Source organism: Lithobates pipiens, unplaced genomic scaffold (assembly GCF_037356315.1).
Source record: "Lithobates pipiens isolate NorthernLeopardFrog02 unplaced genomic scaffold, aLitPip1_a1.2 Scaffold_16, whole genome shotgun sequence".
NCBI lineage: Eukaryota > Metazoa > Chordata > Amphibia > Anura > Ranidae > Lithobates > Lithobates pipiens.
In genome coordinates, this window is record NW_027507748.1 from 471,186,376 (window position 1) to 471,202,355 (window position 15,980).

General features: G+C 42.7%; 1 protein-coding gene across 2 annotated transcripts in view; it reads left to right on the top strand.

Annotated features, from left to right (window-relative positions):
* METTL21C (methyltransferase 21C, AARS1 lysine) overlaps nucleotides 1-5,384 on the top strand; it is a 65,566-nt gene extending 60,182 nt beyond the window's left edge. For both annotated transcript variants that reach the window (XM_077482933.1, XM_077482932.1), the window contains 2 exons: nucleotides 2,440-2,557; nucleotides 2,710-5,384. In XM_077482933.1, coding sequence (XP_077339059.1) covers nucleotides 2,440-2,557; nucleotides 2,710-3,104 — 513 coding nt within the window. In that variant the 3' untranslated portion in view covers nucleotides 3,105-5,384. The remainder of the gene's footprint in view (nucleotides 1-2,439; nucleotides 2,558-2,709) is intronic.
* The last annotated feature ends 10,596 nt before the right edge of the window (nucleotides 5,385-15,980 follow it).

Below are 15,980 nucleotides of genomic sequence, written 5' to 3' on the forward strand. Positions count from 1 at the left end.
TTTGCGCAGTAATTTTTCGAACGTGTTTTTTTTTGAAAAAAAAACAGTTTGTGCTTAAAAAAAACAAAACAGTAAAGTTAGCCCAATGTTTTTGTATAATGTGAAAGATGAAGTTACGCGGAGTAAATAGATACCTAACATGTCACTCTTCAAAATTTCACATGCTCATGGAATGGCGCCAAACATCGCTACTTAAAAATCCCCATAGGTGACGCTTTAATTTTTTTACTGGTTACATGTTTTGAGTTACAGAGGAGGTCTAGGGCCAAAATTATTGCTCTCGCTCTAAAATTTGCAGCGATACCTCACATGTGTGGTTTGAACACCGTTTTCATATGTGGGCGGGACTTACGTATGTGTTCGCTTCTGCATGCAAGCACATGGGGACAGGGGCGCTTTAAATTTATTTTTATTTTTTTTATTGTTCATTTTACTTTATTTATTTTAGTTTGACATTTTTTTCTCCAAAAATAATTTTTTGGATTACTTTTATTCCTATTACAAGGAATGTAAGCATCCCTTGTAATAGGAATAGGGCATGACAGGTCTTCTTTACAGTGAGATATGGGGTCAATAATACCCCACATCTCACCTCTAGGCTGGTAAGCCTGAAATAAAAAAAATTAAAAAAAATGGCAGAGTATTGGCAGGCTATTGCAGAGTATTGGCAGGCTATCGCAGAGTATTGGCAGAGTATTGCAGGCTATTGCAGAGTATTGCAGCGTATTGGCAGAGTATTGAAGAGTATTGGCAGGGTATTGCAGAGTATTGGCAGGGTATTGGGTATTGCAGAGTATTGCAGGGTATTGCAGAGTATTGGCAGGGTATTGGGTATTGCAGAGTATTGTCAGGGTATTGGGTATTGCAGAGTATTGGCAGGGTATTGGGTATTGCAGAGTATTGGCAGGGTATTGCAGAGTATTGCAGGGTATTGGGTATTGCAGAGTATTGGCAAATAATTGGAAAATAATGAGGGATAGAGAGTGCCATTACCTGAGTGTAGTATTTATTAAACACAAGAAAAATGAAAATTATATATTACTCTCACATGTACTTTACAAATTTTTACATGCTACTGGTTCATCTAATGCAGGGGTGCCCAAACTTTTTAAAAGCGAGGGCCACTTAAGCAACTTGGTAACCAGTCGTGGGCCACAATGAGCGGAGCGAGTGGATGACAGGTCATGTCTACATTATAGGCCCTCCGAACTCCCTTCTATTTTTTTTATCAGATTTTTAGGACCGGATTGGAGGCAGGCGGGAGTAAACGGACAAAAGTCTGTTTACATCTACCGCTCTGTAGAGGTGAATTGAGGGTCCGATTGGGTAGGGCCGATTGTGTGAAAGGGGCCTAAACTGCTTTCACACTGATGATTACCCACACCGCGGGTGCAGGGTAGTGCTATGGGTTAACTGAACTTTGCCATAGACTCTGCCTGTGGCAAAAGCCGGCGCTGTACAGGAAGCATCTGCTCTGCAGGCGTTTTCTTCCTCTACCACCAGCTTCATTCACAACACCGATGCTGTGGTACAACGGGTCTGCAACCTGCGATCTGGGCTTGCTAAGCCACCACTCCAGAGCAGGAGGCCACATCAAAGGGCTCCACTGGCCACATGTGGCCTCCGGGCCACTGGTTGGTCACCCCTGATCTAATGTTTCTTCCTGGTGTGCTCCCTGGTATACTTCCTGAAGTCTGGTATCTGACATCCAGGGCCGGGACAAGGTCATCCAGGGCAAAGATGCCAAACTGCACCCCTGGGTTCATGATGTACAAGCTTAGGGGATCTTACATCCAGCAGTCGCTTGTTAAATCACTGCTGCTCTCGCTACTCCTGTCAGCCTTGCAACAGAAGCAAGGTGCCCCCATCTCTACAGCAAACTATTGCGCCCAGGGCAACTGTCCCTTCCGCCCACCCCTTGTCCCGTCCCTGCTGACATCACACCCACCTAGAGGGGTCTGCTGTAACACCTGGTATAATGTCACCTCCTGGACACTTGACAAATGTGCTCATATATTCATTTTACATGTGAATGCAATATATAATTTTCATTTGTATTCAGTTTTAATAAATACTACACTCAGGTAATGGTGCTCTCTCTCCCTCTTTCTTTGTTTTTTGGCGTTTAAATGTTCTGCTGATGAGAACTGTCACAGATCCCGCTTGAAGGAGAGACTGCTGACACTACCATCGTGAACTTTTCATGTTTTTATGGACTTTCCCTGTGGACTCATTGTTGTAATATAATCATTTTTCCTTGTTTGTATTTTATGATTTAAATTTGTGCGCTAGGACCATTTTGCATCTGGGTGTGTATTTTAGCTGACAATATTCGGGTAATGAGTGCAATTTTTTTATTTTAACAAAGGCACTTCCTGGTGAACTAAGGTGTATTCAGACTTCCAGTGTATGTCACTTATTACTGTTATTCTCTTGCAGGCCAAGGCATTATGTTATTTCTTGGAAGAAAACCAAGATGAATTTGGCTTGAGAAACAAGAAGGTTCTTGAAATCGGCTCTGGAACAGGACTGGTATCGATTGTTGCATGCATCTTAGGTCTGTGACTGGTCTACTGTTTGGTGTGCTTAAACTAACACTACAGATGAAATTACATATAAACTTTAAGCAATTTTTATTAGCGTTTTCTTGCTTCAATATGCGTTACTAACACTTGTACAGTTCAGTATGATACCGATTTCCTCTTCCAGGAGCTCACGTCATAGCAACTGACTTGCCCAATGTACTTGGCAATCTGAAATTTAATGTGGCAAGAAACACAAGAGGGCGCACTTTGCAAATGCCTGAAGTGAAAGAACTGGTATGGGGTCAAGACCTTGAATCCACCTACCCCAAAATCACTTGTGCATATGATTATATTCTTGCGGCGGATGTAGTCTACCACCATACCTGTCTGGACCATCTTCTGGAAACTATGAAACACCTGTGCCAGCCTGGAACACAGTTAATTTGGGCTAATAAATTCAGATTTAATACTGATTTTGATTTTTTAGCAAAGTTTAACAAGTCTTTTCAGACAGAAGTGCTGGCAGAGTTCCCAGATTTAGAGGTTAAAATCTTCAAAGCGAGACATAAAATAGATTAGATATACATGGCAGATCATTTATTCATTAAGATTGCGCATATTTTTAAATGACTTATATTTGTTGCAGAGTTTGCAGTAATAACTGTCGGAAACACCAGTAGCTGAATTTCTTATAAGTACCTAACTTAAAGTAGAAAAAATCAGACCATTATTGCATCATGAATTAAAAGTAATAATTCACTTAATAATTCAAGTTAATACTTAATTTAAAATTACTTTCATTACAAGTTTTTCTAGATTTTTTAAGTTGAATTTATGGGCACTGGCAAAATTGACATAAATTATGCAATCTATCACTAGCATTGACACAGTAGTTTTTTCTTTCTAAGTTTATTACCATAATTTTATTCTGTTTAGTATGACAGATCTGTTGATCTTGTCCTTCCTGTAACAGGGTGGCAATGGTGTTCATCTGACAGTAAAATCACTACTGTATTGTTATCCTGTTGACAGGGCAGTTTTAGACAGACATGTAGTCTCAAATAGACTCTAAAAATATAACAAACTTATTAAAGACCAATTCTAGTCAACATTTTTGGAAGTGTGTCTATACCTAAAAAAATTTTTTTAATGTATTGCAGTTTATTGGCCTTAGATGTGATGGCTGCATTCATTTTCAGCAAGTTCAGAAAATACCTGTTGATCTTGCCAGAAATGCAGTGTCCTTGTCAATTCCTTTGAGCTATAAAAAGGCACAAACATCCTTATTCCTATTGTGTAAACTAGCTGTCCTCTCAGTCCTCCATATAATGGAAATAGACAAAGATTGATATGTTTAACTACTTGCCTACTGGGTACTTTCACCCCCTTCCTGCTCAGGCCAATTTTCAGCTTTCATCATTGTTACACTTTGAATGACTGTTGCTCAGTCATGCAACACTGTACCCATATGATATTTTTATAATGTTTTTGAGATGGAGCTTTCTTTTGGTGACATTTAATCACCATTGGGTTGTTTTTTTATTTTTGCAAATAAGTAATTTTTCTTCTTCACTGATGTGCGCTGATGAGGAGGCACTGATGGACACTGATTGTCACTGATGGGGCTGCACTGAGGATCAGCTGTCACGGGATAGCTGGTTATCAGCTTTCTTTTCCTTGCACCCGTGACAGTGCTAATAACTGGCATTTGTTTACATGGGATAAAGTGTGATTGGACACAGCTAATCACATGGTAAAGGGCTGCTGTGATTGGCCCTTTACCTTGATCACTTGTCACAGAGCATGCCCTGGGGGTGTGGCTCTGGGAGGACATCAGTAGATGCCCCTCCCAGAACTGGATGACCGTGCTGTAACCTTCTTTCAGCTATGGCGCAGTTGGCAAGTGGTTAAAGTCCAGCCTTTCACACCCTTTTGCTATCTCCACCGATGGAGACATGAGTGTAGACATGGTGAGGGTTATTTACTAAAACTGCAGCGTGCAAAATCTGGTGCAACTCTACATAGAAACCAATCAGTTTCCAGATTTTATTGTCAAAGCTTAATCGAACAAACTGAATTTAGAAGTTGATTGGCTACCATGTATAGCTGCACCAGATTCTGAGTGCACCAGTTTTAGTAAATCTACCCCGCTGGGACAGGAAATTTGTTATTAGCAGAATCACCAGCAATAATATGAAAAGAAAAGAAAAAGCATGAAAAAAAAACAAGCTCGTCTGGGCTAATAACCTGCAATATTAAATTTTTTGCTTTTGGGTTTATATATGCTTTAAGCAGTTACAGCAATAGGTTTTATTTTGGATAAGGTTTAAGGTATATGAAAAAGCTGACCATTGTAAATACCCCTGGGAAATTGTCCCAACTTGTGTAATTGCCATTTTTGCAGACTCAGCTTGGTCTGCACGTAAATGTGCAGAAAAATAAATAAATAAAAGCATGTGAATTAATAAAAGAAATACAGTACATACACTAAATAGCATCATTACAGTTATTTCCATACAGATTGCAGAATACAATATTTTTTTTTCACTATCGTGAGCCTTTAATTTAAAAGCACAGTCTAATTCCACATTAAACAAGATATATTTTAAGGTGAAATTTTACAAAAGAAATTAAAGTCCTGTCCATTGCATTGCAAGGATTTAGGTAAACCCGTTCCTGCTCTGAGCTCTGCCTGCTATATTAAATTAATTAGTATATGTGTCACAATAACATGTACAGGAAATTACTGTGTATAAAGAACACCTTATGTTGCCATTTTTGTCAGCTTATACATTGATAAAAGTTTCAAACTGAAATTAAAAAAGTTTTAAATATCAATAAATTATAAAATTGCTCATATTTAAGTTGTATATAGGTTGTATCAAGGCTCATTCACACCAACGCTGTTTCTTAACACGTATTATGTCACACATTAACGTTTGTAATTTTAGTGGATCACCAACGCACCACAACAGACCTAAAATGGACATGCACCATTTTTTCTGACATGGTAGTCAATTGACGCAGCAGCAGATCTTGGGAGCGCACCCGCACAAGTGTCTCCATGGAAAGCAGCTCTTCGTGGGGGTACTCAATGAGGAGGAAGAGCCAGAATTTCCTGATGATCTTATTATATAGATAAATAATAAATAATGCAGCGCTATGTGATTAAATACTCAATATAGCCACACCATAATTGCTAGAATATAAAGTGCTATATGTAAAATAAATAAATAATTGATTCATAAATTTATAACATCAAATGATATGTGCATCACAGAAAAATAATAACAGTGCTCCAAACAAAATCCCAGTACAAAGTGATAAAAAATGCTTATATTAAGTAAGTCCACAGTGAAAGAAGTTGATAATGAAGTTCAATGATATCCAATATTGTGACATGTGCTGCGTGCATCACAAAACAATATTAACAGTGCTCCAAATAAAATCCCAGTACTAAGTAATAAAAATGCTTATTTTAAGCAAGTCCACAGTGAAAGAAGTTAATAATGAAGTTTAATGATATCCAATATTGTGACTGTGTGATGGTAGGGATGCACCGAAATTTCGGCCGCCGAAACATATCGGCCGAAAATGCCCTTTTCGGCAATTTGCCGAAAGGAAAAAACGGCTGATAATTGAGCCGAAAATGGGGCGGGGCTTGGGGCGGAACTCCGCCCCCGCCCCACCCCTGGTGCCTCCCATGATGGGGGTGAATAGTGCAGGACTGATGCAGCCAGCGATGCCCCTCTGCAGTGAAGAGAGCCGCCTGGTTGAATAGAGCGCCGGGAACATCACAGCTTTAATTTCAATAGCTGTGTGTTCCCTGTCGCGCGCCGTCACACACAGCCCCTCCCCCTTGCCGGGGTTACTTTGATAGACAGATCACCTGTCCAGATTGGACGGGTGATCTGTCTATCAAAGTGCCTGGACAAGGGGGAGGGGCTGTAGGTGACGGCGCGCGACGGGGAACACACAGCTATTGAAATTAAAGCTGTGATGTTCTCGGCGCTCTATTCAACCAGGCGGCTCTCTTCACTGCACAGGGGCATCGCTGGCTGCATCAGAGGAAGGAGATTTTCACAGCATTGCCACATATTGATAAGATTATTTACATTAGACTGATGTGTTTATCTAAGAAAACTATTAATAAGAGCGGACATTCCCTGTAAGTAAACACAGGATCACCTCCCAGAATTACACCTACAACTGGGGATGCACCAAGACAGTAAGTACTCGCTGATTACCTGGCTGCATCACAGGGGGCAACACTGGCTGCATCACAGGGGGCAACACTGGCTGCATCACTGGGGGCAACACTGGCTGCATCACTGGGGGCAACACTGGCTGAATCACTGGGGGCAACACTGGCTGCACTTATCTCTTTTATCAGGTCGCCAGTCTCTGACCACCTCCTGTACCGTGTCGCCAGTCTCTGACCACCTCCTGTACCGTGTCGCCAGTCTCTGACCACCTCCTGTACCGTGTCGCCAGTCTCTGACCACCTCCTGTACCGTGTCGCCAGTCTCTGACCACCTCCTGTACCGTGTCGCCAGTCTCTGACCACCTCCTGTACCGTGTCGCCAGTCTCTGACCATCTCCTGTACCGTGTCGCCAGTCTCTGACCATCTCCTGTACCGTGTCGCCAGTCTCTGACCATCTCCTGTACCGTGTCCCCAGTCTCTGACCATCTCCTGTACCATGTTCTCTGTCTCTGACCACCTCCTGTACCATGTCTCCAGCCTCTGACCACCTCCTGTACCATGTCCCCAGCCTCTGACCACCTCCTGTACCATGTCCCCAGCCTCTGACCACCTCCTGTACCATGTCCCCAGCCTCTGACCACCTCCTGTACCATGTCCCCAGCCTCTGACCACCTCCTGTACCATGTCCCCAGCCTCTGACCACCTCCTGTACCATGTCCCCAGCCTCTGACCACCTCCTGTACCATGTCCCCAGCCTCTGACCACTTCCTGTACCATGTCCCCAGTCTCTGACCACCTCCTGTACCATGTCCCCAGCCTCTGACCACCTCCTGTATCATGTCCCCAGTCTCTGACCACCTCCTGTACCATGTCCCCAGTCTCTGACCATCTCCTGTATAAAAATATTTTTTGAAAACAGTCATTTTCTGTATCGGTGCTGTTTTGGTATCGGTTTTCGGCCTAGTGTATTTTTCATTTTTGGTATCGGTTTCGGCACCAAAAAACCCATTCGGTGCATCCCTATGTGATGGTGCTCCAAATAATGATAAGATGACTCCGAACACGTGATCCCCCCCCCCCCCCCGCCCCCCCCGTGTGATTGTGCTCACCTCAGGGTATGTGATTGCACAACTAAGTTTGGTCTGGAAAAGCAGCTGAACCACCTCAGAGCTCCTTGTAATGGTCTCTGTGGAATCCCCAGGTAAATCCAATGATGCTGACCTTGGTTCAAAAATGAAAAAGAGGCTGGATAGTGTAATATAGTTTAGACATCATATTTATTGGAGATAAAAACTTCAGGATACTCACACTTTTATGGTGCTTCCAGCGCACCAAACTGCAGCAAACAGACAGTAAAATCCAATACAAAAGGCTTGAAAACTTGTGTAACAGCAGCTGCTCAGAGTGTGTGTGCTGACTCCTCCACTATCCTGTTCCCTCCCCTACATGTGGCGACACAGGGCTTGTCATGTCCTCCTCAGGGGCATATCTCCCTGAGGTAAGCACAATCACACAGAGGGGTAACACATGTTCAAAGTCACCTTATCATTGGAGCACCATCACACAGTCACAATATTGGATATCATTGAACTTCATTATCAACTTCTTTCACTATGGACTTGCTTATTATAAGCATTTTTATCACTTTGTATGGGAATTTTGTTTGGAGCACTGTTATTATTATTCTGTGATGCACATATCATTTAATGTTGTATATTTATGGATCTATTATTTATTTATTTTACATATAGCACTTTATATTCTATTGTTATGTTATTGTTATGGTATGGTGATATTGAGGATTTAATCACATAGCGCTGCATTATTTATCTATATATTTAAATTTACTACTAATTATGGGAGTGTGATCAACGTCAGCTGCTGTATATAGTGGCTTTTCATCTTATTATACAGGTATATAGTTTACCACAACATGTGGTTAGTTGTGTTTATGGTTTGGATATATCTCTGGTAGCTCGCAAGATTCTTTGTTTATCCTGAAGATCTTATGTCAGAACCTTCCAGTGAGGAACCCTTATTTGGGTGGGTAGCAGTGCTGTCCTGAAAGACTCTTGGAAAAGACGTTACCGGTAAGTGTAATCCCCTCCGTCTTTCAGGACAACCACCTTTAAAAGGATAAATGAGCACTTACCCTAGGGTGAGACTACCGCTTGAATAACTTTAAGGCCGAAGGCCTGGACTCTAGCAGATAACAGATCCAACCTGTAGTGCTTAACAAAGGTGATAAAGCTTGACCACATTGCCGTCCTACAGATTTGTCCCGGTTTAGCACCAGCCCACTCTACCGCCATAGCCCTAGTGGAATGGGCCCTGATACCTTCCGGGACCTCCATACCCTTGACTACATATGTCTGACTAATAGCAAACTTCAGCCATCTTGCTGTCATATGCCTAGAGTCTTTTGACCCCCTCCTAGCCCCTGAAAATGAAACAAAAAAGAATTAGACTTCCTGAACTGTTTTGTACTATCCAAGTACCTTAGGATACACCTTCAAAAGTCTAGCCTGTGAAAAATATGTTCCTTTTCTCTTACAGGATTTAAACAAAATGTAGGCAAAACAATTTATTGGCTTCTGTGGAATTTAGAAGCCATTTTTGTGAAAAAGCCCAGATCTGTCTTAAACACCACTTGATCCGTAAAAATTTGAAGAAAGTGCACCCTAATCGAGAGGGCTTACAGCTCACTAACCCGCCTTGCGGTAGTGATCGCTACTGAAAAAACTGTCTGCACAAGACTCCATTAGCTCAAAGGGTTCCCCTGTAAGAGCCTGTAACACCAGGGAGAGATCCCACATAGGGGGGGAATGCTAACTGGTCTCTGCCTGCTTAGGGCATAAAGAACCTTGCTATCCAGGGGTTCACCACTAGCTGTTTCTTCAGAAAAACACTCAAAGCAGAAACCTGGCCCAAATTTTTAGTTACATAGTGCAAATCTCCTTTTTCCTGCAACCTAAGAGGGTCACCACTAATCGGTCAGAGAATCCCTTAGCATCTCCCCCTCAGTAACCAGGCTGCCAGATTCCACCTTTCCACCTGGGGACAACAGACTGGACCCTGGGAAAGAAGGTCCTCTGGGATCGGTAGGATCCAGGGGGGTTTCACGGCCAGATCTTTTAGGGTGGAGAACCACAGTCTCCTGAGCCAGTGTGGTGCTATAAGGATCAGAATTTCTGTCTTCTGTCTGGAGCTTTCTCAGTACCGTGGGCAATAGTGCAGGCTGGGGAAAGCATAACACCTGGTAAAACACCAGCTTTGAGAGAGATCATCCACCCTGATTGCCCCGTCCCATCTGTTCAGGGAGAAGAAGAGGCGAGGTTTTGCATTCTACCTCGAAGCAAAGAGGTCCACACATGCGACTGCCCATCTTCGAGTGATCATCTTGTAGACGTCCTGATTCAAGACCCAGTCGCCCTCCCTCAGCATCTTCCTGCTGAGGAAGTCTGCCAGGACCCACAAAGAACTGCTCCTGGTGCCCCCCTGTCGGTTCATATAGGTAACCGCAGAGGAGTTGTCTGAGCAGACCTGTACATATTGTCCCTAGAGCTTTCTCTTCGAGTTCTCTGCTTTCCAAGAACCCTGCACTAGCTGCGGACATAGGTGTGCTCCCCAACCAGTGCTGCTTGCATCTGTTGTGATGGTCCTGGAAACTGGCAGAAAGCACAAGACACATTTGCCATCTTCCTTCACCACCACAGAGACTTCTTTACCTGTCATGGTACTTGTACTGGCGAGTCCAAGGACCTCTGACTGTGGTCCCATACCTCTAGGATGAAATGCTGTAACGCGCAAAAGTGTAGGCCTGTCCACTGCACTGCAGGGTGGGCAGCCATCAGCAAGCCTAGGGCTGACATTGCCTTTGTTATCGAGACCTGGTGACTGCCCTGCAACAGTATTGCATTGTCCACTTTTTGGATTTTTTCTTGAGGGAGAAAGAGTTGAATCCAGTATGTAACCTAAAAAGGTGACCCTCTGGGATGGGACCAGGTTGGATTTTTCTAGGTTCAAGAGCTACCCTAGGTTTTCCAAGAGGCTTCTTGCTACCTGCAGATCCAGGACCAACTGCTCTGGGGAGGGAGAAAACAGGAACAAATTGTCCAGATATGCGATATGGAAATGCCTGCGTCGCAAAAAGGCCAGAGTCTCCACCATGACTTTTGTACACATCCGTGGAGCGCACAGAAATATGGTAAGGGAACACCATCCCAGGGTTCCTCTTACCTTAGAGTGGCTGGTGCTGCTGTCACCAGGAGCAGATTGGGATGTCTCTACGTTTGACACCTCCCAGGAATTGTGGCACACTACCTTGAGCCATTTCTGCTGTCACTATAGCGATACAGGGCTCGCACCAGCCCTACACGCTGCCAACTTTAACTTCCCGCAGCCAGAACCGGAAGCCTGGCCTCGACCTCCACACTGAGCGAGGCTATCCGGCACACTTCTCACAGCAGCCTCCCTGGGTGGCAAAAAAAATGGGTCCCCTAGAGCTTCCACCTTCCCAAAGAGAAGCCGAGGTGCGCTATGGTGCCACAACAGGTAACAGGCTCCCTAGCCCAGTAGCAGCGGCGAGCAAGAGGCCTCTGTCTCTTCCTTCCAGGAATACACCAGCCTCAGCCTCTCTAGCTGACCTGGCCCCGGTTTCTAGCGGTGTCTCCCTGCCGTAGGAAACACCAGAACTGAAGGGCCGGTGGGGCGTGTGGCTTAAATCTCTATTGGAAGCAGTGTTTCCTGAGAAGGGAGGAGCTGGGGTCTCTCAAACGGTGGCTGTTCTGAAAGATGAAGGGGGGAAAAAATTAAATCTTTACTATCACTTTAAGTAATGACAAAGTTATCACTAAATGCTTGTTTTCTCTATGCCTGCATGGGTTTCCTCCCACACTCCAAAGACATGCTGGTAGGGTATTTGGTTTCTGCCTAAATTGACCCTAGAATGTAAGTTAGGGACTTAAAATTGTAAGCTCCTTGATGGCAGAGGCCGTGTGTGTGTGTGTGTGTGTGTGTGTGTGTGTAGCGCTGTGCAAATTGACGGCACTCCAGAAGTACCTAATAATAAACAGGTCCATAGCAGATATGTAAAATAAAAAAACACTGCTCTGGTTTATAGGAGGTATACAAGTGTGAGAAGCAAAGGGGTAATAGCTCCTGAAGAAAAGTATCTAGCTCATGATATCAGGAAATATCACGCTGCTCTATTTACATGCTGTGCAAAGAGAATGTCACAATTCTACAGTATTAGCCAAATCTGGGTTTTATTGCTTTGAATTGTGCAGTCCTACCATTGAACAGTATTAGATGGGGGTAGACGAGAGGGGTAAGCTCATTAGTGTGCTGTTGTGTCAATGTCCAGTCACAGGCAGAAGTTGGTTCTGATACAGGATGTATTGCTTAGCTGCAGAATAACCTTTAGGTTGACGTCACACTGGAAATCCTGATGCTGGTGAAACACTTGCCAACAACAGGATTGCTATCTATTCACCTGTATTAACGGGGTCCCTCCTTCAAGAGCAAGGGAAATTCAGCAGAGTTCCAGCCCAAAGAAGGAGCTATTTTGTAGCGACAAGTAGAAGCCTCTAGTACTTGTGTAATGTAAACAAAAGAAGGTTGGGACTTTAAATGAAACACATCGGGGAGAGAGGCACCTCCATCCCTAATTTTGGGTAATAGGTGGAGAAATTGAGACTTCGAGTGAGGCACATAGAAGAACCGGATGTAGAAGTAAATACATTTATTAAACAGTCATTTCCATTACACAATAGGTCAAAAAGGAGTATTGCAAAAAAAAAAAAAAAAATGTATTGGTACATGAACCGTAAACAATTGCATAACACCTGGTGCAAAAAGATAAATAGGACATTTTATGGTGTGAGATATCGTATGCCAGTATTGCTCCATAAGCAGGGTAACATAAAACATAATTGCACAAGGTAAATTTCATCATAGGCCAAAATTATGCAAGTATGCATCTTTGGATGTGTTTCAGGGTTAAATTATCACCACATCAGGAGCAGATGCAGAGGACAATTCTGTATAGGAAATTCTGTATACAAAATGAATCTATATTAACCCTAATAGTTAGGGGAGTATGGAGGAAGGAGCAAAGGGACGACAGTAGGAGGGAAAAATATATCCATCTCCCTACTTACATCAAAATGCCAGAGCAGAATGCTGGGCGGCCAGAAAACATCTCAAATATCTGTAACAGGAACTGAGGTGATAAGGGACCCCATGATGGAGCAAGCCCACAAATCCCCACTGGGGTAAGGAGGTTCATGCTGTCATAACAGGTGGCGCTCGTTGATAACAACAAGGTGTCTGTGTGAAATGAGTAACGAAGGTAAGATAAATGAGCATGTTGGGATAATCAATAGTGAGTAGTGACAACCTAATGGGAGCTGGAGTAAAAAAAAAAAAAAGTAATCTAAACGTAGGAAAGCCATAGAGTGAGCAGCACAGCTAAGTGCACACTGGTGATAAGGATATAACAATGTGCATATAACTACACAGAGCAATGGGACTGGGAGGGGAGTGGTAGTGTGAAACAAAGGGTACAAGAGAGTGCCTGCAAACACCACTAAGCACAGGGGGCAAATACCTGCTATAGTTCCAATTAAAAGGAATTGAAAACTGTCGTGACAGTTTTCAATTCCTTTTAATTGGAACTACACCGGTTATTTTCCCTGTATTTAGCAGTGTTTGCAGGCTCTTGTCCCCTTTGTTACATACTACCACTCCCCTCCCAGTCCCATTGCTCTGTGTAGTTATATGCACATTATGTTATATCCTTAACAACGTGCACTTAGCTGTGCTGCTCACTCTATGGCTTTCCTACATTTAGATTCTTTTTTACTCCAGCTCCCATTAGGTTGTCACTACTGATTATACCAACACAGTCATTCACCATTTATCTTACCTTAGTTACTAATTTCTCACAGACACCTTGGAGTTACAATCACCACCTGTTATGACAGCACAGACCTCCTTAACCTGGTGGGGATTTGTGGGCTTGCTCTGTCATGGGGGCCCTTATCTCAGTTCCTGGTACAGATATTTGAGATGTTTCCTGGCCGCCCAGCATTCTGCTCTGGCATTTTGATGCAAGTAGGGAGATGGATATATTTTTCCCCTCCTACTGTATGCTTTTTTGCTCTTTCCTCCATATTCCCCTAGCTATAGGGGTTAATATAGATTCATTTTGTATACAGAATTGTCTTCTGCATCTGCTCCTAATGAGGTGGTATTAAAAACTGAAATGCATCCAAAGATGCATACTCGCATGACTTGACCTATGATGAAATTTACCTTGTGCAATTATGTTTCACGTTACCCTGCATATGGAGCAATACTGGCATACGATATCTCACACCATTCAGTGTCCCATTTATCTTTTTGTACCAGATGTTATGCAATTGTTTATGGTTCTTGTACCAATACAATGTTTACTGCAATACTCAGTTTTGATCTATTGTGTAATGCAAATTATTATTTAATAAATGTATTTACTTCTACGCCTGGTTCTTCTATGTGCCTCACTCAAAGTCCCAATATCCCCACCTATTTCACTGGCACCTGTGTAAAATCAGTCTTATGAGCGTTCAAGATATAACGGTTACAGAAGCCTAGATCAGAGTACAGGCTGAACTGAATTACAAATCCTTGGCAGGTAGAATGGTTTATAGGTATATATTTCAACTGTGTATTTTAAAAATTAAATTAAATTAAAACCCTGACAGGAGTTATCACCTGCCCTTACTCTATTTAAAATGGGAAAAAGTCTGCCCATAGTTGCCTACTTTAAATCACAAATTGTGATTACATCGAAAGTAGGTTAGAAACATTTTTAACACAGAAAGGAGAAGACCTCTCCCCAGGAGAGTTCAAAACATTTCCTGAGACACGGACTGCAAAATGGTAAAATAGAACCTCAGTGGAAATCTTCCAAGTCCAGCATGTCCATACCCTTTCCCTCTGATCAGATTAAAGTGATGCAGTCATTTCAGGTTTAAAAAGCAACAAATAACATCTGCAGAAAGAAGAGGCACTAGGTTTATATTTTCAGTGGTGCACATCTTGAAACTCTGCTGCAAGTATTTGAGACAAATCTCACACACAGCGGCTCCTTCTGCTGCCCAGTATATCCGGTGGCAGCCCTTTTCAACCTGTTAAGCACAGAGGAACCATTAAAATAATTTTCAGGTGCTTGGGAATCCCTTGTAAATCCAATTCACTAGGTGTCAGTGGAAAAAATGCCCATTACATTGGAGGCCAGTGAGGCGACTGCCCCTTTTATAGTATGATCAGAATGTTACTCTTTCAGGCACCTAAAAAGATCATTCCTGCTGGCTCTGCCAAGTGAAAAACTTGGCAGAAATAAGATGAGAGGTCAATCAACCGCAGCTCAAGGAAACTTTACCAACCTCTCAAGGAACCCTGGTTGAGAATGGCTGTCCTGTAGTAATGCATGAACCATTCGAAGATCCACTACGTGCAGCAAGGGTAGCAGGAACACACACACACCTAAAGTATCGAAACTTGTTGCGGCTGGGGAGCAGCATTGCAGAGGCTTTAAAAAACATTACCAACTTAAACATTTCAAGTAAAACAGTAAAATCGGGTATTATAAATACTTGCAGCATTTTCCTTTCCAAATTTTTTTAAATTAACTTACACTCTGCCCCTGAACATAGCATCAAATTTGACTAGTCAATTCCCTAGCATAGCTCTCTCCTGATTTGGAAGGGCGGAATTACTTTACCTTCGATGTAACCACTAGAAGGAGTGAATGGGAATGCTATAGAGTCACTAGAGTGACAGCTCACAGTCTGTTGACATCACATTTGAGATTCTGGTGCTCAGCAGCAATCTCAGGGCTTTTGGATGTCTGCATAAGTAAGGCTGTCCCATAACGTACTGAAATTTTGTTTAAAAAAAAAAAAAAACAGGGAAAAACAATCTTATGGGAAGATTGTTGTTGAAATGAATGGTCTGGTGACCAGCTTTCTTTAAAGAGATGGACTTACGAAAAAGGTAAGTTTAGATACTCTTCTTTCTGCAGTCATTGCCATTTGCCTTTTTGATCCTGTAACCCAGGGTCACTTTAAAGTGCCGTTCAACCTTACAATAGAATGGGAAGCCATGACTTTTAGAACCTTTGTCTGGCAGACATTACATAAGCGGTGTTAGGCTTCCACTTTATCCCAAAAGATTATATGTGAAATAAACATACACAGACAAC